The following is a 27,306-nucleotide window of genomic DNA, read 5'->3' as shown; positions in this document are numbered from 1 at the left end:
TAAAAGCACATAGAAGATCTGGACGTCATCCTAATAAACGCTGCACAAACCACAAAGCAGTCTGAACTAAGGAGTGATGGTGGTGGTGGTGAACAGACATTTATAATGATAAATATGATGTTGCAGTTGCTGGACATGCTCCTTGCAACACTAGGATATGAGTAGGGCTCCAAGTTCTACTCAAGTGCAAGAGGTTTAGGCAATAGACACTGCCATACTGGATCAGACCCACAGTTCATCTAGTCTACCATCCTCTCTCTGACGGAGGCAAGTGCCAGATGCTTCAGAAGAAGGTACAAGAACCTTGCAATAGGCAGATGTGGGATAATCTGCTCCCAAGATAGGTCTCATCTTTGTTTATATATTCAATGTCCTTTCTGTGAAAATAATAATAATAAAAAATTATTGTATGGGGCCTCTTACACTTGACATAGCTTAGGGCTTCCAGAACGTCAGAATCCAGCCCTGCAAGTTTGTTCAGCCCAGGATCTAGTGTAAGCCCATAAAGGTGCACGCACACTTCTCCAAACACACCTGTTTTTGTGTTACTCCCAGGGCCAGATTCTGACATTCTGGAGGCCCTAAGCTATGTCAAGTGTAAGAGGCCCCATATAATAATTTTTTTTTATTATTATTTTCACAGAAAGGACATTGAATATATAAACATGAAAGCTTTATATTTGCATATATACAAAGGCGAAGCTGTAAAAATAGAATAATCTAACTGAATCACATCTTGCATTATGCCCGTTTGCATTACAAAATAGTTTCAAATTAATATATTTTGTCTATGATTTCTTAATTAGTAGATATGAAAACTTTATATCTACAGCAACATAAAAGCAGTTACACTTACACAGACCAGCTTACTTAATCGAAGCAGTATAACCTGCAGTATGTCTGTTTGCACATCACATTAATTTTAACACTGAAATTTAAAACATTTTCTTTCGTGATTTTTGGAGAGCAAACTCATTGATGATGTTCTCAAATGATAAGCTACGGAGTTTGTCACTTCCTATGCACAGACTGCTTAGGGCAGATAGCTTTTCTTGAAACATTTACTAGGCAGACATCTCTCTTTGTGTTAGCTTCTCTATCCTCTGTCTCTCCCAGGACAATTAATTAATCTTGAGTAAACACCTCGGCCACACTGCTATATGTGAGAAAGAGAAAAAGAATTTACCAGAAAAAAGACTGGTAATCTCTAGACAGGCATTGAGAAAGTGAGAAAAGCTAGTCTATATTCAAACAAATATAATGAATATTATAGGCTTTAATAGCCTATAAATCATATGCATATAGTTTGAAATAACTTGCTCACCAAGTACTCAGAATATTTTGATATATATGTATATCTTCCTTCCTTCCTCTCAAAACCCTCTATTTATCCTTTTGTCTGCACGCTGATATTTACTGTGAAGGTTCCTGAAACTGACGGAGGGAAGCCAACACAAATTTATCCTCCTCAAGATCCACTCAACCCAGGTCCACAAGACAATCACTGCAAACTCAATCATGTGAAACATGGATAGCGCACGAAGCAGAAAGCGGCGTGCGCACTAAAATACACAATTGTACGTATGTACAGATCAAAAGAAGAACGAACCCACTAACACTTAAGAAAAACAAGAGCGAAGGCACTATACGACTGAGCGTGCTGGACCGTAAACAAAAGATGGTGGCCTTCCGGCTATTACCAGCCAAGTTGGACGCTGTACATGACGTCACTCCTAGGATGAGACCCATACAAGTATGAGCTTGGTAGGATTGCTTCATGACACTGCTGTCTCAGACCTCAAATTTTTCCTGATTTTATTACAGTGAGATTTATTTAAATATGAAGGCATGGTCAGAATTTTACCAGTAGCAGCTTGCCAACAAAGCGTTGCCTTAGGACAGGGGTTCTCCACCTTTTTGTCTCTGAGGCACCTCTCAACATGCTCTAAAAACTCCAGGGCCCAGCGGGGGTGGAGAGCCTCAGGGAAGGGGCCTTGGGCATAGGCATAGTTTGACTTCTATTTCGGGGGAGCAGGGGTCAGTGGGGCTCAAGCCAGCTCTGCATGGCAGGGTCCAGGGAGGTATCACAACCTCCACTCCGACTCACCTCAGCTGGCCACCTAGCCTGTCTGGTTTGGGGAAGGGAGATGCAACCAAATTTATAACTCAAAGTTAGGGCTTAGCTCATAAAGTTTGAAAACAGCTTAGGGTGCAGGGAGGGGGATAGCTAGGGCTGTGTACACACAGGGGGTGGCTGTGGGTGCAGGAGGGGGTGGCTAGGGGCTGTGTGCGGACAGGGGGTAGCTCAGGGTGCAGGGAGAGGGGTAGTTGGGGCTGTGTGCAGGCAGATGGGTAGCTTGGGGTGCGGGGACAGGGGTGGCTAGGAGCTGTGTGCAGGCAGGGGGGTAGCTCGGGGTGCAGGGAGGGTGTAGCTCAGGATGTAGGGAGAGGGGTATTAGGGACTGTGTGCCGGGAGGACGACCCTGCGGTCCCTGTTCCCGGAAGGGTCTGACAGCGACAGAGCCGGGTCTCCCCACCCCGGGGGCTCTTACGGCTGCCTCTGCGGGAGCAAAGGGGACCAGGAGCTGAGGAGCAGGTTGAAGCTGCTAAACTACTTGCTTAGGCCTCCATATTATTAGATATTTATATTGCAGTAGCACCCTGAGGCTCTAATTAGGATCAGGGTCCCATTTGGTTGGATGCTTTGTCGTCAAGTAAATTCTCCTCACACTAAAAATATTAATATCTTGCCGCACTTTCCGTACCTTTGCTACACACCCCGTCACATTTTTTACATTTCCGAACACCGTTTTCTTCCACTTCATAGGTATCGACATTACACGAGCGAACACAGGAGCCATGGTCTGTCACCACGTAGTTATCTGCAAAGACAGGAAGGGAAATGCAATATGGGCAATGAAACAAAGGAGAGATGCTTTGGGATTTGTATTTATGCTGTAAACAGGCATTTAATTGATCAAAAGTTAAAAGGTATTTCAGCATTTTGTAATAGAGAAGGGGTGAATTAAAACACACATTAGCGTACTTAGAAGTTGCTACGCTCAAAGCACTAACCAACCAAATTACAGACATTAACAAATTATCCCGGAGGAGTGGGGTGGATGACTATTATTATCATCATATTATTATTATATGAGACAGTAAGTTGGCCTTTCTTAAAGCCAACTAGCGAATCAGTAGCATAATCAGGAATGGAGCTCAACACCTCCTGATTCCCAACCCCATCCTCAGTCTTTATAATATAACACCATCTTTATAATAGGCTATGGTGACCTTCAGATACAGGTCCTAATTCTGTGACTTGGGTCCTTCTCTACCTTTAAATAAATGTTTTTAAAAGACCATGGACAGAGAATAGAGAGAAAAAACAAAACACAACACACATGGCAATGAATACAGGAGCGAAGAAGAACTCGTATGCTTTGTGATGTGATACCCTAGGTGTTAAAAACAGATTTCTGTAAGCCCCACTAAGAACCAGCCCCACTTTATTTATGGGCTTGCCCCCGTGCCATTGAAGTCATTGGGAGTTTTGCCACTGACTTCAGTGGGAACGTGATCAGGTCTTATGAGAGAGTTTGATGGATTTTATAAAGTGTTTCTTTTTGGCATTCACCAGTAAAGACTAAGCTAAAATCTTCAAAATTAAAACAAAAACAGCCCTGAAAAACCAATAAAAATAACTGATAAAATACAAATGGCTTAAAATTTTTGTATCAGCTACATCTCATTTCTGATATTCTGCTGCTGGTTTCCATAGCAAAAGCAGCTGAGGAGAGTGAGGAAATTCCTTGGTCTAAAAGGGGGCCACTAAGTTGAGGGGGCCTGAATTGGGTGGGAGAGAACCAATATCAACCTCTGCCCACCGCGTCCTTCACCCTCTATCTTCCCTGGTCTGACCAGATTGCAAGCTTAAGTGAGCTTACGTGGACATTCTTTCACGCAAGTGGCTCCAAAGCTATATTTTCCATCTGGATTGACATCCATCTGATAGGTGGTCGGGTTGTACAGCACTAATGGTGGACAAGTATCCTTGCACGTTGCTTCATCCCGAAACTTGCGGCATGCCTGCCATTGAAGAATGTGACAAAGTAAACTACAGTCTATTTTTATAGCAAAAGGGAAGATACAATAAACGTATAATTCCTGTTTTATAAGGCTGCTACTGCCAGATCTACCAGGTTCTTAGCACTAACTGAGGCACGGAGCACTTTCCAGGATTGGGCTCTTGTGCCATTGAGGTGAGAGAGTCCAAGGGCGAAGGGCAATTGTGTCTGACATTTACAAAAATAGCGTATGAGGGTTCTTAATCTTAACGGACTCATGCAAATAACTTCTACATTACCAAGTCCTTATGAACCCAGGCTCCAACACTAGACCAGACCCCTGAGAGGTAGACCCTTCTACTTTTATGGCGTGCCCATGAGTTCCACCTAGAAACAGGGCTCTGCCTGCATGTATTGGATAGTAAGAACAAAGCTAAGAAATCAGAAACCAGATCAAGATAAATGGCTGTTTTCTTTATTGGCAACTTTTTAATAACATTAATGAAATAAGTCCCTGCAGTCAATTACTGACCTGGACAGTTAAATATTAAAGTAATGCCATTAGGCTTGGCTACAGGTGATGAGCAATTTAATGGGCATTTATGAAGTGCAAGTCATTTCTACAAGGCTAACTCTACATTCAAGTTGACAATCTTTCTTCCTCCCTTGGTTCTTCCCTAGGATTTCTGAGGAGAGAGAACTAATGTTTCCTTCCATGAATCAATAAGAACATAATTAATGTGATTTGTTTACATCTTTAATGGACACACAAATATATCCGAAGAAACAAAGATAAACTGGACCGTTTCCATAGAAGTTGCTTGAATTCCACTTAATTTAGAGTTAAGCCCAAACTAAATGGAATCCCTTGTTTTAAAAGGGGGACAGGTTCACAAAACAGATCAACGGAAACACTGCAACAGTTTAAAAAAAACCCAACCAAACAACTAATGTAAACAGGTTTTTCTGGATTCCATCCCCTTGAGTCCTGTGAACCCTAGCAGAGTTGTTCTAGTAAATGAAAGACAGAAAAAGGAAATTGCATAATCTATTCTCATGGTCTAAACTAAATGAAATGCACAAAGGGTATTAAAAATGATGAAAAGTAAGTTTCATTTTAAAATTCTTTGTTTTAAAATTCTAAGCTGTTGCTAAGTATAAGAAATACATGGGCCAGATCACCAGCTGGTATAGACTGGCTATACTGATTTACATGGGTGGAGAATCTGTCCCATACATATTTTAATAAGACAGCTGGTGCTCAGCGTCACTTTCAAAGCTCCTAAGATAAAAAAAAAAGTTACAGTGCATTCAGCCCAAAGCTTGGCTGCTGCTGCTGAACTTTAACCATGTTGCTGTAGTATTACCAGGCAGTCACTCTCACGAGGCCCTGTACACCCAGCAGCACACTGGTTATGACAACAGTCACTGGGCACCCTTCCTCTGCATCGGCCTGAACATTGCTGGGCACAGATGACTTTTGTTACTGAAAGACAGGAAAAAAAAAATTAAAATGCATATTTGCTAAACCAAGATTGACAAGTAAGGAGAAAACTCCAGATAAAGAACATCTGGGTAAAGCCTGTCATGAGACACCGGTTTCCACTCTCATCATCAAGTGAAATTTGTGGGATGGAGAGGCCAGAAGGGAGTTTGAGCTTTTCCTCACCAGCATATTAGAGCCAAATTCAAATCTCAATCACGCTGCAGTAAGGCATCAATTCTGCAAGGCACTGAGCATTCTGGCCCTGATCCAGAAAAGCACAGTTAAGGATAGGCTTACATGCTTTGTGGGAAAGGGGCCATTGCTCAGCACCTTGCTAAATCAGGAATAACTTCACTGGCATCAGTGGAGTCACTCCCAATTTACAATGGCATAAGACAGCAGAATTTGACCTTTGTATCTAATAGTTTTACTGAGATAAAAAATATCAGTTGGTGCAACCTTTGAGATATCAGCTTGCTGGGAAGACCAGCTTTATATTAACAGGTTAAAGTACATACTCTGTGTGTCATTAAGGTTCCTGTTAAGTCAGGGGTGGGCAATAATTTTCACAGGGGGGGCACCCCATGAATTTTGGTAAGTCGTCATGGGCCACACGTTTCTACTATATTAATGGAGGGATGAGGGATGCGGGATCTGGGAGGGAGTGTGGGTGCAGGAGGGAGCTCTTGGCTGGTCCACAATGTTGGGGTGCAGGACAGGGTGAGGAGTGTGGACTCTGGGAGGGAGTTTGGGTGCAGCAGTTTGGGTTCTGACCAGGGGAAGGCGCTTACCACAGGCGACTCCTGGCCAGTGATGCAGCAGGGCTCAGGCAGGCTGCCTGCATGCTGTGGTCCCACACCGCTCCCGGAAGCAGCTGCGGCTGGCTGCTGCTGGCACATCTCTGTGTGCCCCTTGGTGGGGAGGGGGACAGCAGGTCTCTGTGCACTGCCTGTGCCCACAAGCACTGCCCCCGCAGCTCCCATTGGCCGGTTTCCGTGAGGATGGTGCTTGGGCTGGGGGCAGCAAGTGGAGCACAGAGATTTGCCAGCAGCAGCTAGCCACTTCCAGGAGCAGCGTGGGGCCATGGTAGGCAGGCAGCTTGTCTGAGACCTGCTGTGCCATGGGACTTTTAGTGGCCTGGACTCGGAGAGCGTGAGGGGGCCAGACAGAAATGTTAGACAGGCTGAATCCAGCCTGCGAGCCGTATTTTGCCAACCTCTGTGTTAAGTATACTAAACACATTCCTGACGTTGGCAGAGGAACCCTTCTCCCGCAAATTATTTCATATGCCTTCTACACTATTTTTTTAAACTTCAATACTTGGACTAAGTTTTCCTCTCTGTTGTTATGCAACTCTCACCGGGTTTGAGCCAATATAAGCGAGAGGAAAATTTTGGACAAGAAGCTGTTTCTAATACCAAAGTAAATCACCTGCAACAATTTTTTAGTATCAAAATCATCCTGACTAGAATAATGGGGAAAAAAATATATCAATCATTGACTAATGTGGGTTTGCACCACTGCCCTGGGCAGGACAGAACCAGGAGAGAACCAGAACTGGGCAGGACAGAACCAGAACCACTCAACTATGTATCCTTCATGGCTAATTGATTTTCCTTAGATTCAACAGGGAGGTGCTTTTTAAGCAGGAGGATTTGATTCCTAACCCACTGAGTGGTGGTTACGGTGTACAGCAGGGGTTCTCAATTTTTTTCTTTCTGAGGCCCATCCCAACATGCTTTAAAAACGCCACAGCCCACCTGTGTCATGACAACTGGTATTCTGCATGTAAAAGCCAGGGCTGGAGTTAGGGGATAGCAAGCAGGGCAATCGCCTGGGGCCTCATGCTGCAGGGGCCTCCGCAGAGCTACATTGCTCAGGCTTCAGCTTCGGCCTTGGGTGGCGGGGCTCAGGGTCCAGGCTTCAGCCCCAGGTGGCAGGGCTTTGGCTTTCTGCCATGGGCCCCAGTGAGTCTAATGCTGGCCCTGCTTGGCGGCCCCCCTGAAACCTGCTCGTGCCCCCTGAGGAGGCCTTGGACCCCTGTGGAGAACGACTGGTGTACAGCATGGTGTCAGCCATGAAGTTCCCTAATGGGCACAGAGAAGTTAAAATATTTTAAAAATTCTTGTAACTCAGAAATAGTCACACTGCAGTTCAATCACAGTTAACATTTAAATCATCCGAGAATGGTACTCTGCTACAGGGTAATCAACCAGTATAGGCTTGTTTCTTTCTTCTTCTATTTTTTTGTTTTATTATTATTTACTTTTTCTTTCTGTTAAACTTTTGCACCTAAGCTTTATTATTTTGTGATCTCATATTTGTAACCAAATACTACATTTTCAAGGAAACATTATCTCCAAAATACACATAATTGGTCTAGCAGCAACTCCTCCACACAACCAGAACAGTGAGATAAAAGACACATTGTTTTACAACAGAGTTTTCATATCATTTTCGTAAGCATCAGCAGGGGTGTAAAACGGCTCATCATTCTGAGAACAATTGACAAAAACGTCCCACTGGAAGTATAGCATAGCAAATGTTTATATTTTGTGCAGTACATTCCACATATGTTCAAGGATGGAAAGAAATATAACATAAAGATGTCCCACCTATGGGATGAATTTCTGATAGGCCAGATTCATAAACAGCTTAACAAAATGAGTGTTAATTGCTAACTAAACCCCATCCTGGAAACACATGTGTACATGCTTAACTTTATGCCCATACATAAATGTTTGCAGGATTAGGATCTCAATTTCTTAAGCCTAAAGCTTAGTATTGCCTCTGGACACCATGTTAACAGTGGACACGATCCTGCAAGTACTTTGCACATAGAACCACTATTTACATCAATGTGTATAGAGTAACTGCAGAATTAGTCCCACAATATCCAGTATAGGGTGTTTTATGAGCAGCTGTGAAGGACTGACTATGGCTGAAAAGTTTTGAAACTGATGAAAAATAGAGGGTGGGGGAGAAAGAGAGGAATATTGGAGTGATTTTTTTCAACCTGCTCTTGAAGCTACGTAGATCTGGCCTGATACCTGAATTGTGAGCAAGATGCTCAGATTTAAATACATTTGTAGGGCTGGATTCTGTCGTCACTTTTAAATCAGAAGTACTGAACTCAGTGGAATTATGCTAGTGTAAAGCTGGTACGAGAAAAGAACAAGAACCCATAGCATTTCCCTGCATGCAGACTACACATTATAAAGCAGTGAAATAATAAACTATCAAAAGAAACAAAAAGTATTCAAAGTACATTCCCCATCAGTCATTATATACTGAAAAGTAAAATCCTCACAAGACCTTTAAGTGTCTCTAAACATCTTGTGTTTCTTGTTCTCTTGATGCCCAGGGTAAGCATCCAAAATGCAAAATTACAGGGTAAAGCGTGTTCAGCCTATGAGTGACTGGAGCGCCTAAGGATTCCAAAGTGCTCTATAAATAATTAGGACACCTCTCCTGTGCTGTGAATCCCCTGGGCCCTGCACCCTTTAAAGGCCATCACTTCATTTTCTGAGTGGTCAGGACTTGCTTTATATGCCTGCAGCATATATCTGGTATTCAGGTTGGAAGGAATTCTACAAAGGGGATTTAAAAAAAACAAAACCAAAAAAACCCCACCACCAGTAGTGGTGAGTTATTCCCATTCTCAGCCTAAAAAATTCTGTAAGAGTTTGTATGTTAATACACAGTCATTCTACTTGAAACAAAAGATGTGGAGAAAATTCACATTACAGCTTCTAAAACTGAAAGTGTCACACAAAGGATGAGCATTCATGGAGAAATCTTGGTCCATTCCAAATTATTCTGGGGTTTCTGTGCTGTTCACCAGGCCTCCTTTCTCTCCACAAATGTGTCCACTCAGTGAGGAGCTGCAATGGCTTTTGTTTGCTATACAAGAAGAGGGGGGGGGGGGCGTTCATATGCAAAAACACAGTGCAAGTTACCACCGCAAGGATCATCATTAACTATCACTCAGAGACCTGACTGATTGCTAGGGGAGCAAGCACCCAGGTCCACAGTGTGCTTATGGGTCCTCAGGGCAGTGGAGGGGAGCACAGTGTTCTCTGTAAAACACTTGTCATCACATCAGGATGTGACAGGGACAGTATTCAGTGAATAATAAACAAACAAATACCTAAGGGCATACAGTCAAGGATATTTTAAATTAATCTGTGGACTTACATGTCTGGCAGTTCTCTATGCCGGCACCCCAACAGTGGTCTTCTGTACAATTTGCATGACACTTAGAACCTAAAATGTAAATGTTAAATTGATAGGAAAACCTTTATGACGTAACAGACAATTGTTAGATAACACACCAAGGCTGTTAGGAGCTGAATCTTAGTCTTTAAGTCACAACTTATCCCCCACGTGCCTGTTACTAGAGCTACAGGAGAGCTTCTGTGCCACACACTGAATGATGAGGATAAAAATAAACATGAAATAGATAGCCATTCAGTAAGCACTGTCCATCCTGTGTACTGAATGAGGCAGGGGTCCTGTGGAAAAAACAGTATATGATCCTGTAATTAATTGCATCTTAATGCATATGCATATATGGGTAGAGGGGCAGCAGGAAGGGTGGAGCACGAGGGAGATGGAGCAACATCTTAAGTCTAGCATTTCCTAATGTTTGATTGCTTGACTTTACCACCGTAACTTTCTTCTAGCGTACTCTTCTTGTATGTGATACCCTACGTTTTTAAAGAAGCAAATTGAAAAACCAGAAATTCTATCATATGGAACCAGATTGACCCCAGCATAGGACATTGGCAGGGCTGGGATATTCAATCCAGAGCAGATACCTCTCTATAGCTTGAGCTAATGGTGTAATGGTACTAGTAGGCAGTTATCCAATTGGATCAGCCACTAGAGAAAGAGGAGACACATACTTTGCCAGTGGATTTCATAACTATTTTGCTGACAGCAGAGAAATGTTGAGACTGGATTCTATTCCAGGCTTTGGAGGGGAGTGTAATTTACTGGTTACAAACCCTTCTTTCCCTGTCCCCAACTGCCTGTCTGTCCTTCTCTGCTCCTCTCCATCCCCAGCTCCTAACTTTGTCCCTTTCTGTTCATATCCACTCTCTCCAACTTCTGTCCCTCTCCACACCACCAGCTCCTGTATCAGTCTCCCTCTATTCTTATTCTCCCTGGTCCTCTGTGCCTGTTCTGCCTGCTTTTGGTTTCAGTGCTAGGCACCATAGTGGCTCACAGCACCGGAGAGAAGCACTTGAAAGGAAACTTCTGCTTAGCCCCTGAAGCTCTAGGCTGGAGAATACTCAGGGCTCATCTACACTTACAGTGCTGTAGTACTTAGCGAAGACACTACCTATGCCGACAGGAGAGCTTCTCCCTAGAATACTGACAGACCAGCTCAGGTCAGAGACATAGGCCAATTCACTTGTGTGTGAATATCAAAGGAGTTAAATGTATTAGTATATATTCAGGCCAATTCACTTGTGCTTTAATGGAGATCAAAGGAGATGTTAACTGCATTGCTTTTGCCTATCTATATCCTGTTTACTATTACATTAAGCATGCCCTATAATTAAATAGATCAAAGTGTGTGTTAATGTAAGAGCGTAGTCAGGTGTTAGAACTTCATGAAAACTAATGGAATGTTACTTGTACTGTTTTCACTTATCTATTCCTATTATAATGTAATGGCAGGCATTTACATTGTGTATATCCCTGTAACTAAATAACTCATCAAATGCAAATGAAGAGGAGTGCTAAATTCAAAGCAACCGACCATTGTGTGGGTTCAGATACTTGTCAGATGGTTGTCTGTGAAAAGACGCTATCAGTACTGATTCAAAGGATCTTTCTAGACTGTTTGGATTCTAACAGGGCAGAATAACTGAATGAGTAGACGGAGACCTCCAGAATTATTCTGGGTAGCCCTGGAAAAGGCTTTTGGGAAACTGGCAGATTACTACATCTCTGCTATCATTTTGGACTTACAAACTTGGACTCACCTGTTATTATATTTTACCTGCTTTAACCTCCCAATAACTCTTTTTTCTTAGCTAATAAACCTATAGTTAGTTTACTATAGAATTGGCTGCCAGCAATGTCTTTGGTGTAAGATCCAGCGTACCAACTGATCTGGGAGTAAGTGGCCATTTGGGACTGGGAGAAACCTGATGGGGTGTGATTTTTGGTTTATGTGACCATCATCACTAAGTTCAGTTTGTCTGGGTGACAAGACAGGCTGGAGAGGCTAAGCGGACTGCCTGTGACTCCATGGTAAGACTGGTATAGTGATCCAAGAGTTCACACTTGTTATAACAGAATATACCATCAGTCTGGGGTGTCTGCTCTTGTTTTCTGACAGTCTGCCCTGAGACAGGCACTCACACTTGTGAACCACTCCAGACAGTGTGACACTCCTATCACTGTAGGTACTCCACCTCTCCGAGAGGCGGTAGCTGTGTTGACAGGAGAAGCTCTCCCAGAGCTGTCTACATCTGGAGTTTGGTCGATATAAATGCGTCACTCAGGGGTGTGGATTTTCTGCACCCTGGAGAAACAGTTTTACTCACATAAGTTTGTACTGTAGACCAGGGCTCAGTTATTTTATGGGGATGGCACATGCACAGCCTAGTTGGCACATAGGAGTTGTAAGGAGAGCATGTCCAATACAGAGAATATGGCTGTCATACTATATCAAGCCTCTTCTGAGCATGTGTGAACTGTGATTTTTCAGAGGCTTATAAATAACTTGGCTAAATGTGGACGAAAGTTCAGAGGGATGGCAAAAGGCACATTCCTGACACCAGGGCAACGCCCCACCCCCTGACAAATTTCAAATGCCTGCTCCAAAGCATGGAGTTTCTCAACAAAATGCTTGAAAGAATTATTTTAATACAAGCAAAATTACTTATTTTCTCCTAATCATATTCTCAGAAGTAGCTCAACCTTTTAATTTGAAATTTTTCAGCCACATGTATATGTTATTGGACTATTACTTCAGTTAAGAATGCTGTATATAATTTCTTAATTACTTAATTTCTTTTGTCTCCACAGCTCTGACAAAACTAGTTCTCAGCACTGAACTATGCAGCACACATACAATTAATGAAAATAAGTAAGGGTGAACAAAACTAACTAATCTGTAGAGTTAGTACAGGCCTGCCAATCCTTTCCCCTCCCCCCTTACTTTTTTATTATTGTTTTTGTTGCTTTGTTTTGCTTTTTATTTTTGTTTGTTTTCTAATGTTTTGTAATGTTTTCTAAAATCCCAGGGACACAATTATCTTGCATGCTCATTATTTAAAAAGAAAAATGGCTGCCTGAACAGATTATCTGAAACTTACTACTATATTTAAGGAGTATTTCTTTCTAGGACAGTTTTGTCCAGCTAATAACACATGGCTCTTTCCAACGCCCTCACTGCCAAAATAGCTGAACAAGTGCCAATATTTGTCTAATAACTGACTGATTTACTGTTGAACCAAAGGGATTCAAGTTTAAAAGTTAAAGGTTAAAATTTCCATAGTACTCACGGCCAAACTCTGCGCCGATTTACACCTCCTGCAATCCCATTGACTGCAATGGGGTTCCAGGGTGTATGTCAACAGAGTGTGTCTGTTAGTACTTAGTCAATTTCTCACGGAAGTAGATCAGAAAATAAACATTGTGCCAATCTGTAGTGCCAAAAATGCTCAAGAATTTAAAAAAAAAAACCAAAAAAAACAAAAACAAAAAACCCCACATCTCTTTTCTCCCCTCTTAAAATTTTCTGAGCTGAATTTAGATCTTACAAAGGATTAACAGTACTGGCTTGGGTCAGATATAAGCATGGATACATGTCATGTAAGCTTTCAAATCTACATGCTACATACTCTATACTGATCTGAAGTATCGCTATTTATCCATTTCTGGTCTTCATTTTTGCAAAGATTTCCTAATACTGTCAAACCATGTGTAGAGTTCATGATATTCACAAATAGGAATTAGGGCCTCAACCCAGCAATGCATTTAAGCACCTTGGGAGTACCCACATGCTTAAAGTTAAGCATATGCTTAAGAGCTTTGCTGAATCAGGGTCTCACGCTGTAAATTTAAAATCATTGGAAAGAAAATATGTATGCATTACATTGGTGTATCATTTTCACTGAAGAAGCACATATTTAAGACCCAACCCAAAGCTCACTGATATCAATGGGAGCCAATCCATTGACTTCAGTGTGCTTTGTATCAGTCTCTTAGGTCCAAATCTTGGTCCTCGTAAATTTGATTACAAAATATAATTGGTTTCTACGTGAACAGGATTTGAAGTCAATGCATTTACATAAAAGTGTTTGCAGAAATGGAGCTCTATAATGCAATAAGTAGGTTGATGGTACTGCTGTCTTTAATGGAGTGACTACTGTTTTGTTAAATATATACTTACAATCAGTCAGATTATTTTGATAATCCAACAGCATTGCAGGTGTTTTGTTCAAATCAATAATGTCGTCCCACAGAACTGTTTGCATGTTGCACAGTTGTGGATTGTTGCTGATTTTAACTCCTCCATTAAGAATTTCTGTAAAAGAAAAACAGGACAAAAATGAAGCAATTGCATGATTGCTCTCTTCCTTCCTTCTTGAAAAGGAGATAAACACGATCAGATGTCATGTTAATGGAAAAGGACAATCTACAATATATTATTACACTTGAAAGAAAGCATAACTAGCTGTCGAATAAGGGTCCAGTGCTGCAGCCTTTCCATATACAACCCTCTGCCCCTTCCCCCCGCAACCCAGTGAAGCCAATAGAAATTATGGATGTGCACAAAATGCAAAACTCGGTGTCAAAACTGAGTGGCTGAAATTTTCAAGAGTGAGTTGTGATTCTGGGTGTCTCCATTTTTGGATGCTCAGATTGAAGCACTTTGAGGTTCTCAACACTTTCTGAAAATCGTGCCCCCTCTAAGGCATCTCAAATTGGCACCAAAAACCTCTCTCAGTTTTGGGCCAACACCCATTACTCTGCAATTCTATAGCGCCTAAGTTGATTAACCCCCGGATGTCCTGGGCTGATGCATTGTAAAACAAGGAACTTTCCATCACTACCAGTAAACTGGATAGTTATAAAGTGGGCAGGTATTTGGATAAACTACATTTAACTTCATTCAGAGTATCTCCTTCGGAATAGGACTCTGCAGGTCAATGCTTCTTAAATGAAGCTTTTCATAAAGATCTGGGAGTTTGCTTCAAATAAAGTAACAGTTCAGAATCACATTGTCTGCCCCACTACTTACCTGATAACCGTTTCATTGGTAGCTCCCTGAGTCCACTGGTTTTATTTATATTTGTCTGATAATTGGATAAAATTGCTAGTGCGTAAAAGTTGTCATAAAGCACGTTTCCTCGGATGATCTGGAGATTGTCCAGTGGAATGCTATCCACATTGTTGAGTGCTATTAACACGTAGCCTGCAACTTCCTGTATGGTCTGAGGAAAATTAGAAGGAACAAAAACATTTAGTGTCATTGTGTCAAGCTGTTTGCTGAGAGGAAAACAAGATTCATTTGAAAAAATCACCACCTCAGAACTCAGATCAGTGACCCACCCATAAATCTCTGGTAACCCACAGCTCTATTTTTTTACACACAGGTGAGCTATATTTGATATAATTAATCCCATAATCTCTCTGCATTCAAAAATATTGTAACCTGATAACCAAGCACGAAATAAACTGAGTATTGAAAACACTATTTCAAAAACACAAATCTGAGGAAGCATGATCTATTGCAGTGTTTCTCAAACTTCATTGCACCGCGACCCCCTTCTAACAACAGAAGTTACTACACGACCCCAGGAGAAGGGACTGAAGTCTTAACCCATCTGAGCCCCGATGCTCTAGGCTGAGGGGCCAAAGCCCGAGCCCCATCATCCTCGGCAGCCCCAAAGCAAAGTCCAAGGGCTTCATCCCCAGGTAGGGGGTCTGTAACCTGAGCCCTGCAGCCCAGGGCTGAAGCTGAAGCCTGAGCCCCGAGCAGTGGGGCTCAGGCTTCGGCCACAGCCAGTCTAACACCAGCCCTGGCAGCCCCATTAAAATGGGGTCCCGACCCACTTTGGGGTCCCGACTTACAGTTTGAGAACTGCTGATCTAATGCGTAAGGTATCAAACTGGCAGTCAGAAGAGCTGAGTTCTACTCCCAGCTGTTCCACAACCTTCCTGTGCTATCTGGTTGTGCCGTGCCAGAAAGCACTTTTTTCAATACATGCAGTAAAATATTTATGTCCCTTTCTTTTCGAATTCCCTCCCAACAATAGTTCATTCACTTGTGCGTGGACATGAGCATGAGACAAATGTAGAAATGGAAAGTAGTTCATGAATTACTGTCTATGATTATCCTTGAAGGTCACTCAAAATTATTGTCTGGACAGAACGCAGCTGGTTTACTTGGTGCAGGAACATATTACACAAGTAATGATGGATGCTGATGTTACACGTCTTGATTTCTAGTTATTAGGGAGATTACATCTTTTGCCAGGTATCATCAAGGCAATAGAATGATCAAGCTAATGATCATTTTCAGTGAAAAGCCATCAACACTGCAGTTTGCTTCACTGGTCTCACAACTCCTCAAATCTGGTTATCTTTAGGGCACAGTGCAGAGCTTTTCCATTTCCCCTGGGAGCATGGGGGGAGGGGGGAGAGAAGGGGAATAGGAGTGCAATACTTCTCATTTAAAATAATTACTTTTGAGCAGTGGGTGATGAGCATGAGAAAAACTGCTTGTTAGGTGCTGTGAAATCATTGATACAAGTACAGTGTATCCTAGATAGACAGGTATTTTAGAATTCCATTCTGTGATGCCTCTAACTGACAATCAGCAACTATGTGTTTGAACAGGGTTTACATTTGCCACTGCATTTTATATATATTTGACCCTTCCCCTTCAAAAAACAATTCAATTCCTTAAACAGGTAACTCAGACTAGAAAAATATCTCGATTAGGAGTTAAACTCTCTTGAGGTTGTGTGGATCTCACCAATGTACATTGAATGCTGGATCAGAGCAATGTGATTAGCTACACTAACCTTCAGGAACGAAAGATCATGATTGCGTGTCACATACGTGATCTCCAGATTGCCAAGCACCACCTCACAATTGTTATACATCCTTTGCAGGCTAGTGAAATGGTCTTCCACGTTCCCCAGCTGGGTCAGCTTGTTACTTGTTCCTTGGCAAACTGTGGGGAGAAAGAAAGCAGCATGAAGCAAGGATGAACACGTACAGAATGGGCAGCTACTGTCCAGCCACCTTTATAAGCATTAAATCAATATAAATGAAGTGTAAGCACAGATTGTCATGAAAAGCGATACCACTTCTATATTGTGTTTCCCGCTATCTAATAACTGTAATTAGTTAGGAATGTGCAACATTCCTCAGGATTAGAGGTAGGTCAGAACGAATATCCCTCCATCATCTACTTTTTGTCATGGAGAGAGCCCAGTGGGTGGCTTCTGATTTTGGGACCCAAAATCTAAGCAGCCCCAGGAGTTTCGTACCTGGAACAAAATTAAAATCCATGGTGAATGGCCATGGATTTAATGTCACACTCTATTAAAATGGAACCTTGCTCCGAAGGTGACTAAAAAGGATGGTGTAGATTTTTATGGCATATTAATTGTCTCAAAATGACGACCGTATTGGAATTTGCTCCAATTGCTAGGGGTGGGGAGTGTCTTTTCCTCTAAACTCCCAATGCTACAAACTTATCAGACTGTGTCCTTCTCATGCATCATCTTCAGAAAAAAAATACTGCAGTTCAAATTAGGCCCTCGTTTATACCTGTGCAACCTCACAAGGCAATCTAATAATGCTTCACAAATGTAATTCGGGGCATAATTTGGCCTAGGCAATGTATTACTGCTGATGAAGAGGCAATATACTGATGATGATGCAAAATAAAGACCCAGCATTACTTTCAGATCCCAGCTTTATGACTGGAAGTTTAAAAACTAAATTTTTTTTCTCTTGTGAATTAAACACATTTGTATTGAATTTACTGAGCCATGGAGCCCCCAAATGCTATGCCTATGGTCACTCTTCATATTAGAGCACATGAAGTCACGAATTTAGAGCCATCAAGCTCTTCCATTCCACTGAACAGAAGGGAGTGCTGACTATTAGCTGTTTAGGCTTACTACTGCCAGCCTCACATTCTGCTCAGCTGAGGCTGACAGAAACCCCATAATGCCTAGTGCATTAGATTGGGAGCCCTAGGCATTTCCAAACAACTGTGCCCTGTAAGACCATTAAAGGAAATATAGGGCTTCCTTCTGTTCCAGCTCAATACGGCGGGCATCTGTAGTAGAAGCTGCAGGCTTAGGACTCCATGCCACACCATGGGGGTCAAAGAAGGTCCTGTCCCTCAGAAGAGCCTTTATGGATTGGGGAAAAGGCATATTCTGAATGGCCTGAAGCTCCTTTCTGGGCTGCTTAGGCAAAGCAAGTGACCACCTGACACATGCTCAAAAAGCCAGAGGTGAGAGACGCAAGGGTACACAGTGAGGGCAGTGGAACATATTGAGTTTATTGAACCCAATTCTCCATGCAAGCCGACAGGGGTTGTTTTGCTGCCTGCCCCTGCCAATCAAAGCTGCAGGATTCAGCTTGAGAACCTCAAACAAACTGAGTCCTGCAGGGTTCACACAGCTCTAGCCATGATAAACATTTGGATGCCTGATTGAGGTGAGCGCTGTACTGACATACTTTTGCCTTGGAGCACAAATGTACTTAATGATGCTTAAGTCTACAGTTTCAGTGGGGAGGCAAGTGGCTCCACACAGAGCACTGCTGAGATTATGTAAGTTTAGGATGGGGGGACAGAAAAATTAGTACTCGCTTGGCATTCTATTATCCCCTCTTTAGCAAACTAGCGGAACTGTCAAAAATTTGCCCCAGTGCATTTAACCATAACAAAAGAATGGCACTTCAAGTACTTTTGTGCAAAATGCTTGTTATAACACAGCTCATCAAACTGTTCAATTCAGTATTACATAACAGAAACCTCTCTGATCACCCCCTTCCTCCACCCCCCATTCATCCCATCATTCCCCAGGTTATTTTTCCATAGCTAAAATTAACACCTCTCTCCGTGTCACACCAACAAAAGTGAGAGAAGTGGAACGGTGCATGAAACAATACACATTCAAACACTGAACACTTCGGTGGCAGCCACCTTACAAATGCAGATCCAGGGCCAATTCTGAGCTCACCAATACTGGTGCGAAGCAGGAGCGACTTCATGTACTTCAGCAGGAGCAGAACTGGGCCCTTGTTTTGCAGTCACCATGACTGCAATCAAAAGCGGACGCCAAATCTTTCAGTGCTACACTGGAAGGATGAGCTTTTTTGTGCTTAGGGAAGACACAACACAAGCTAAGGAAACAACCAGGATGTTAGAGCCAGGGATGCAGAAATTACGCCTGTACAAGATTCACTATACAATGGATGTTTTTGTAGTAGAAAGAATAGCCTAATAAAGCAGAGCTAACAATGAACATTTTTATTTCTCAGTACAGTGATCACCATTAAGGAGTTATCCTTCTCCCACAGTCACCACAAAATGGTATCAGATACCACACTACTTTGCCTATACTTAAAATAGGTGATTGGCTCAAGTATCACAGTGATAAGTATAAGATAATATGGTGGTATGTGATATTGTTGTGTGGCAACTGTTAGCAAAGGGGATCTTTTTAATATGGTCCACTGTAATTACATAATGTAAGCCTTGTGTCACTGAACTGCGTTATATGTTTAAGGTTACTTACTGTCTTTGAGCCACACACACAATTCTCTGATGTCTGCACAGCGTGTGAGAGGATCAAGAGTACTATGCAGCCCTTCATATTTGCTTCAGAACTAGATTGTTTCATTGATTGAAACATCCCTTAATCAGACAAGATATTTGAACTCTGATTTCAAACTTCAGCAGCCCCAACTTTTACATATTTAAGAAGTTGCCTTGAGTCCTTTTGACTCAAGCCTGAGAACTGTGAATCATCACAGGAGTCTTATTAGAAAGGCAGAAAGATGGAAACACTATTTAGTACTGAAATACATTGCAGAATGTGTCATTAATAGGAATTCTGCATATGTCAGGGAGAGGAGTGCCGGAGTTGAGATTTGCTATGGAGATGTACAAGCAGAATTTTGTCCTTTTGTTTTCCTCGGCCAACTGAAATGTTATCTCTTCAAACTTCATAATAAAGACCCTGATTCTCAGCTGGCATAAGTGGGTGTAGGTGGAAGATCTGACCCTAAAATGGTGTGCATTTAAAATGATCTCTTTGTACCCAATCCAATACAAATGATCAGTAGCAAACAAAACTTAGGTTAGTCTTGGAGCCAAAGTAGCCTATCAACCTACACTGATCTTCAGAACTGGACACACAATAAGCAGGACTCTCTCCCAGAGGAGCACTCATTCATGGCACCCGGCCTCTGTGCACTGACCAACAAAGTATTAAAGAATTTTAAATCAGCCACTGAAATCACAAGTATTACTGAGTTAGTAGATCACCTTTCAGAGATTTACATTAACAATCTGTGAATAAGTAAATGTATGTCTTTTTCTACCTTAAAGGTAGTTTGGAGCGATATTAGACCTGACAAAATTGGCTCCAAATCCCATTGTACAATTTTACCAAGATACCTGCTGCGTGTCTGCCAACGCATTATTGTCAGGGCTTGACAAATCCTACCTGTGGCAAATAAGGAGACCTAACCCATCAATTTCTGCAGAATCAACTCTTTAATTTAAAAAAGTACATTTCTAGTTCTTATGGTTGCAACGAAAGCCTTGCAAGAGGGAACCAATGGAGTGCGGTTTTCCTGAATCTGCAGCAAAACAGCTCTGTGCATCTGCTGCTGCTGAGTGGGGGTGCAGAATTTAACAAAAACCCGGTTGGTTTCATTGGTGCTGCATAGGCCCCTATGGAGAGGAGTAATGCTGACAAGAACCTTCTGATTTCCCTCTTTTGATGCCTCTTGTGAAAGCTACAGGGAACCTCAGACACTGGAGCTGGTCAATGGGAAGACCCAAAACACAGAGGCTGGAGAGTGGCAGATATCCCTCTAATAGTCTCAGGGGATGGAAAAAGAGGGCGAGAGCGCTCCTTTTTCCCTTCCAGCAGCAGTCCCTGGGCAGTATGGACGTGTATGAGCACAGGTGTGATGCAAACGATGAAGCTTCAAAACAGGGTCCAGAGACAGCATTCCGATAGGCAACCCAGCACCCACTTCCTTCCCAGCATTTTGGAGGTAGGGAGGGGTTTGACAACTTTCAACTCAGATGGTCATAAGCCATGGATCAAAACAAGAACACAGTCAGCCTCGGAGGAGCACAGAACGACACAATACTGCAATAAAGATTTTCCCCCAAGCAAGGGTATGTGACTAGTCACCTGCTGTTTGGCAGCACATATACTAAAAATTGGAATGATACAGAGAAGATTAGAATGGCCCTGCGCAAGGATGACATGCAAATTTGTAAGGTAGGGAACTGTTTGACACTCTTTGGGAGGCCTCAGCCACCAGTGTTCCTAGTGATAGTAAGAAGTTTAGGGCCATCTTATAGCAACTCTTCCTTGACTTCTGTTTGCACAGAAGATACAGGGCAAGATCCTCAGTTGATGTAAGTAGATCTAGTTCTACTGAGTCGTTGAACCTCTTTATGCCAATTTACACCAGCTGAGGATCTGGCTCATCATTTTTGTGCTGAATAAATTAGGTAAGAATAATTTAAAACAAAACAACCCCAACAAAACAACCGCCAAACCCACTAAATTACTAATTTATAAAGAAGCACTTGAAAAATTTCCCAAATACAATGTTTTGAAAGAGAAGGAAATGGTGTAACTTTTTATGAATAGTGCCATTGATCTCCAATACTTTTCTTACAAAAGCTATACTCTCAGAAGACAAACCCTATCATTTTCTGAATGTGATGCTGTCATTTTAACTCTGTTCTAAAACATCAGTTTTGGCCAGAGAGGGGGGGTGGGGTGGGAAAGAGTTTTTATTATAATAAATTTGGGAAGACTAAATACATCTTGATACTCTACATCTGTTGAATTATAATGGAGTCTAGTCCACAAAAGCCTGGATTGGCAAAGGACATATACACAGACAATGCAGGATTCATGTCTCTAAACAGAGATTTCAGCAGGATGCATGTGTGTGTGTGAGAGAGAAATAACCTCTTGAAAGCTGGATGTATTCACTCTCTCTTGCACTCAGAGGGACAAATTTTGATCCCACATACACCCTTTTAAAGAATTAAGGGAACAACACTGATGCTAACATATTTCAAACATCAGTGACAGTACTGATCTCTCTTGGGATACCTTATGTACTGTGCTAGATACACTTCCATACACAGCCCGCATGTGTAAACTTTCACTTATCCTAAATAGTTGCAGCATTCTGTATTTATAAAGGGCTGCAAAGAAAAAAAAAAGCCAAAACAACAACAACAACAGATATTTCCACATCAGACCCCTGAGTCAGAGTGTTCCTCCAAACATTAAGAAAGCTGAGATCCAGATCTGAACTTTGAGGCATGGGTTAATCTTTAAAAGAAAGAGACTTTGCTTTTTTCTGAATGTGAATACAACACAAATATGGCCAGCCTGAATATTTTAGATACACCCGTGTGCAGCTGTGATCTGCTGGACTGAGAACAGGGTTGCAAGTCAGGAGGTCTGGGTTCTGTTCCTAACTGCCACAGACTAGCTGCGTGACTCTGGGCAAGTCACTTAACTTGGCTGAGCCCAGTCACCCCATCTGTAAAACAACGATGAGGCTATCAGTCTTTGTAAAGTGTCTTGAGACCTCCTCAAGGATGAACAATGCCACATAAAATTAAAGTATGAAATTCTTTTATGATTTTTTTTCTCAGAACACTCTGTACTTTATAAGTGCCAAGATTTTGTGGGTATCTTATAAGGCAATTACAAAATTATACACTAAAGTATACAAAAAATATGAATTGTCAATAAAACTTAGTAAGTGGAGGCCAATGTAAACACTGAACAACCCCAGCTCTCGTACGCAGCAGCATAGACATGTACAAATAGGGTTGAAATGATCAGGTAAACAGCTTTTCAAAATGCCAGGTGCAGAATAATGTTTAACCCTTGTGCAGGAGACCCAAGCACGGTGAGCCAAATTAGCATTGCATAGGCTGAAATTAACACTGCCCCAAGCAAGCAAAGATGAAACAGTCACAAGACACCATACAAAGGTGTCTATCTTCTTTACAATATAAAGCAATTGAATTTTAGTCCTTGTGACAGGTACGGGGCTGACAGTCCTGGAGACTAAATTCCTCTGTTTATCCACAGAAATAAATGTCAGTTTCTCGTCATTTTCCCACCAAGGTGTCGCAACCTTGACCTTAAGAAAAGAGCTCAGTCTTCATGGCCCTCTTAATCCTCTGTAAGACTGTCAGCAAGGGTGCCAATTACTGACACCTGTGGTGATGTTCAAAGAAGTGGAGTGAGACCAAATAATTTCATGAATACATTTTCTGAAGCCTCCATATACAGGGGGCTTTAGTGATGCAAAATCTAACCACTCAATTAAGAGGCTGTCATCTGTAAATTGCTATTTGACTCAAGAGTAATATCCCCATGTGCATTAAAACTCAGAGTTAAAAACTGGTCCCTAGTCCTAATACAAATGGAAACATTTTTTAAAATTTCTCAGAAAGCCTCCAATTACCGCAGTACAAATCCTGTTGTACATGCTTTCCTAAGACCTCAAATGACCCTTGGGAATGCTATGAAACCAAATTACCATCATTCTCCATCATCTGTTTCAGTCTACACACTCCCCCCCCCCATCTTTGACACATGCCAAAATAAATAATCTAATAAGATGATTTCAGAGACACTTGGGTCAATTTCCTCACTTCATGTGTTACTTATAATACTACATTACTAGTCCTCTTTAATTCATTTATTTTCTCTACAGCGTTTTCAGCCTTTATTGAAAGTAACTCAAAACTTGGAGGACAACAGAAGCACATTTCTGTATTCTGCCATCTACACCTGCCAATCTATTTACACATTTTCCTCTCTCTACTCCACCTTGCAGAATTTTGCTTCTCACAGATTTTAGGATTCCATGGAAGAATAGTATCTTCCAAGGCTACTGTTCCAGACATAGCTGCCTGTGAAGGACAGTAGAGATAATAGTACTTTATGTCTTAATATCTGTGTTGTTTGCAACGGATTCTACTTCTTTAAGAGGGGTGTGGGGGAAAAAAATTCAATGAAAATAAATAGTTTTTCATTAAATGCTGCTCAATGTGTGTGCACAGTCTCAGACATGTATATAATACTGTGACAGTATTTATGTGCGTGTGTGTGTCTGTATCACCACATGATCACACACAAGCACAAAAACACACTTTCTGCTTTCTCAGCTCCTCACTAGGGTTGCCAACTTTCTAATCGCACAAACCCGAACACCCTAGCCCCACCCCTTCTCCGAGGCCACGCCCCTTCCCTGAAGCCCCTCCCCCTGCTCACTGCATTCCCTTTCCCTTGGTGGCTCACTCTCCCCCACCCTCACTCACTTTCACTGAGCTGAGGCAGAGGTGCAGGAAGGGGTGAAGGCTCTAACTGAGGATGCGGTCACTAGGGTGGGACCAGAAATGAGGGGTTCAGGGTGAAGGAGGGGGCTCCGGGCTGGGGCAAGGAGATAGGGTGCAGGAGGGGGTAAAGACTCTGGGGTGGGGCTGGGGATGAGGGTTTTGGGGTGAAGGATGGGGCTCCAGGCTGGGGCCAAGGGATTCGGAGTGCAGGAGGGGGCTGCAATTCAGGAGGGCGTAGGGGCTTTGGGCTGGGGGTGCAGGCTCTGGGGTGGGGCTGTGGATGAGGGGCTTGGGGTGCAGGAGGCAGCTCAGGTCTGGGGCAGGGGTTGGGGCACGGGTTTATCTCGGGCGGCTCCCAGTCAGTGGCGCAGTGGAGCTAAGGCAGGCTCCCTACCTGTCCTGGCTCTGTACTACATCCCGGAAGTGGCCATCAGGTCTGGCTCCTAGGCGGGGGCAGAAGGCTCCGTGCGCTGCTCTCTCCTGCAGGCACCGCTCCCCCCCCCCCCAGCTCCCACTGGCCGCAGTTCCTAGCCAATGGGAGTGCGGAGCCAGTGCTCCGCGCAGGGGCAGCATGCAGAGCCCTATGGCCCTCCTGCTCAGGAGCCAGACCTGCTGGCTGCTTCCATAGCACAGCATGGTGCCAGGACAGGTAGGGACTAGTGTGCCTTAGCCCCACAGGACTGCTGACCAGACTTTTAACAGCTCGCTTGGCGGTGCTGACCAGAGCTGCCAGCCAGGGTCCCCTTTCCACCAGGCGTTCCAGTCAAAAACCAGACGCCTAGTAACCCTACTCCTCAAAAATGCACAGGAGTAAAGGTGAGTCCAGAAATGGCAAGAAAATCATTTTTTCAAGGATCTGTTAGTATACAACTTGTAGATATTGAATGTAGGGCCCACATCGCATGTAGCTAGCCATGCAAATCACATAATTTGTGGTCACAAATATCTGTGGCTCCAAAACTGTGGGTGTTAAATGGGAAGCCAAACTGAGAGACCCCTTTCAAAATCAGGTCCATAATTAAAAAAATATATATACTGGATGTGTTCTTTTGTTTAAGTCTGAACACATATTGGTCCAAAACCTGGTTCTTATTGGAAATTAAATATTTTGCATACTTTAAATACCATATGTGTAAAACTCCAAACTGGATGTAAGAACCTGGCCCCATTAAAAACAATGACAATATTCCCACTGGTTTTCATGGGACTATGATTTCACCCCAAGGACCTGACCCAAAGCCCACTGGGTCAATGGCATAACTTCAATAGGTTTTTGATCAGGCCCATAAATCAAGTTACAGCAGTGTCTTTAAAACTGTATGGAAAGAATAGTCTTTACCCTTGTATAACTCAAACAGCTGAACAGATTAAATTATAACTGCAAAAAATATCTTTAGTCTAAGACCAAACCTGGAGAATCTCAATAGCAAAAGAGAATTTCTTAAAGTTATGAGCAACTGAAAACAGGGAGTCAAATGGAAACACACTCTCTTGCTTTATCTGAGCAAGTGGACAAAACAAAAACATTTTTGAAGTTCTGTTTCTGATTAAAGCTATACAAGGCCACACAGATGCTTTCAGCCTGCAACCTGACCTCTGCACACAGTGCTTTACTTTTATGATGCAGAAGTTCCCGTAACAGAAATGAGTGTTTTCATTGTTTGCTCTTGGCTGTAAAGAAGTTATGTGAAAGCAGCCACTTCAGCAGGCATTGTGGGGCCTGAGGAGGTTCCCAGGGAAGTAGCCCAGTTGGAGACAGGTATATGTGACAGCTTTCCAAGTTTTCTTTTTTTTTAAAGGCACTGTACTGAAGCTAGGATACAAGCTGTTTATTTTAACAGATCAATGGAGATGTAGTAAAGCAAGATATCCAGGGAGGAGGATACATCCCCAAAAGCAGTAAATGGGTTTAAAAGGAGGGTCCCCTAAATTGTTTTTTTACCTTCATGGCAAAGGCCCTCAACTGTTGTTTAGGAGTTTGTAAGAGAAGGTTATATATCACATTACCTGGATAAAGAATAGCAAAGGCCAATGAATAGTGTCCAGTCATGCTGTTTATCTGGTTAGTAAGCTATAATGTCACAATGTATTTCCATATACTGCATGCTTGTGAAATGCCATTTCAGACAGAAGGTCCACAAGACCATCCCTTCACCCTGTTCATCACATGGACTGGACAGAAGCATTGAAATTTGAAATGAAAAAGATCTTAGGTGATTTGATCTATTTACTGTTATTTGATCAAGCCTCAATTTAAAAATGTCCCACATAACGAGACTTCATCCATTTTCCATTTAACAAAAAATCTTAGTCTAAAAGCAACAGCAACAACAAAAACCCTCCTTTAACATCTGTGGGGTTGTTTTTTCTTATGTAAAAAAAAGGACCATTTTCACTGAAACATACGTCATTCATCCAGTCGGATAAAGGGAAGGTATGTGCTTTCTGGAGCCTTTTAAAGAAGCAAAGCTTCAGTTTTTGTAAGTGGAGGATCTGTTGTCCTTGGGTTACCTAGGGAGGTGGTAGAATCTCCTTCCTTAGGAGTTTTTAAGGTCAGGCTTGACAAAGCCCTGGCTAGGATGATTTAGTTGGGGATGGTGCTGCTTTGAGCAGGGGGTTGGACTAGATGACCTCCTGAGGTCCCTTCCAACCTTGATACTCTATGATTCTATGTCACAGTGTTTACTTGTGCTGTAGTAACATTTGCATTGCTACACTGCTTGGACAGGCCAGTTCATTGACCAATTCCAAGGTCTAGGCTGGGTTATTTAGGCATGCACTAAGTAGGGCAGGAGTCTGCAACCACACTGCCTCAGGAAGAGTTTGGAGAGGAAATCTGGGATCGCTGGTGTGCACACATGAAAAGCCAGCTCATATTAGCGTGTACCCTCCTGGACTGCCCTGTGTGCACCAGTGCAGAAGAAAGGATGGAGTCCTGACCATGCCTCTGCTCCATACCTTGCAGCCCCACTCACCCCGGCTACCTAGATGACGTATGTGCCCACACTAGTGCTTGGATGTAGCTGTTCCGGTGCTCCTCCAAAAACAGGGACTGCAACTGACTACAACCCACCTGGGCACTCAAAGGCTGAGTGAAGATTCCTTGCAGCCTCATGCCCCAG

At 42.6% G+C, this 27,306-nt stretch overlaps 1 protein-coding gene across 3 annotated transcripts in view; it reads right to left on the bottom strand.

Moving 5' to 3' along the window:
• EGFR (epidermal growth factor receptor) overlaps positions 1–27,306 on the bottom strand; it is a 227,852-nt gene that overhangs the window by 56,561 nt on the left and 143,985 nt on the right. For 2 of the 3 annotated variants that reach the window (XM_084619473.1, XM_084619474.1), the window contains exons 2-8: positions 16,611–16,762; positions 14,822–15,014; positions 13,970–14,104; positions 9,751–9,819; positions 5,435–5,553; positions 3,948–4,089; positions 2,766–2,882 (exon numbers count right to left, since the gene is read on the bottom strand). In XM_084619473.1, the coding sequence (XP_084475599.1) occupies positions 2,766–2,882; positions 3,948–4,089; positions 5,435–5,553; positions 9,751–9,819; positions 13,970–14,104; positions 14,822–15,014; positions 16,611–16,762 (927 nt within the window). Of the gene's footprint in view, positions 1–2,765; positions 2,883–3,947; positions 4,090–5,434; positions 5,554–9,750; positions 9,820–13,969; positions 14,105–14,821; positions 15,015–15,654; positions 15,763–16,610; positions 16,763–27,306 lie in introns of those variants that run through there. The other variant, XM_084619475.1, reaches the window with a different exon arrangement.

Source organism: Lepidochelys olivacea (genome assembly GCF_965140295.1).
Source record: "Lepidochelys olivacea isolate rLepOli2 genome assembly, chromosome: 2".
NCBI lineage: Eukaryota > Metazoa > Chordata > Testudines > Cheloniidae > Lepidochelys > Lepidochelys olivacea.
Note: the sequence above shows the minus strand (reverse complement) of the source record. Positions and strands in the feature narration are given on the sequence as shown.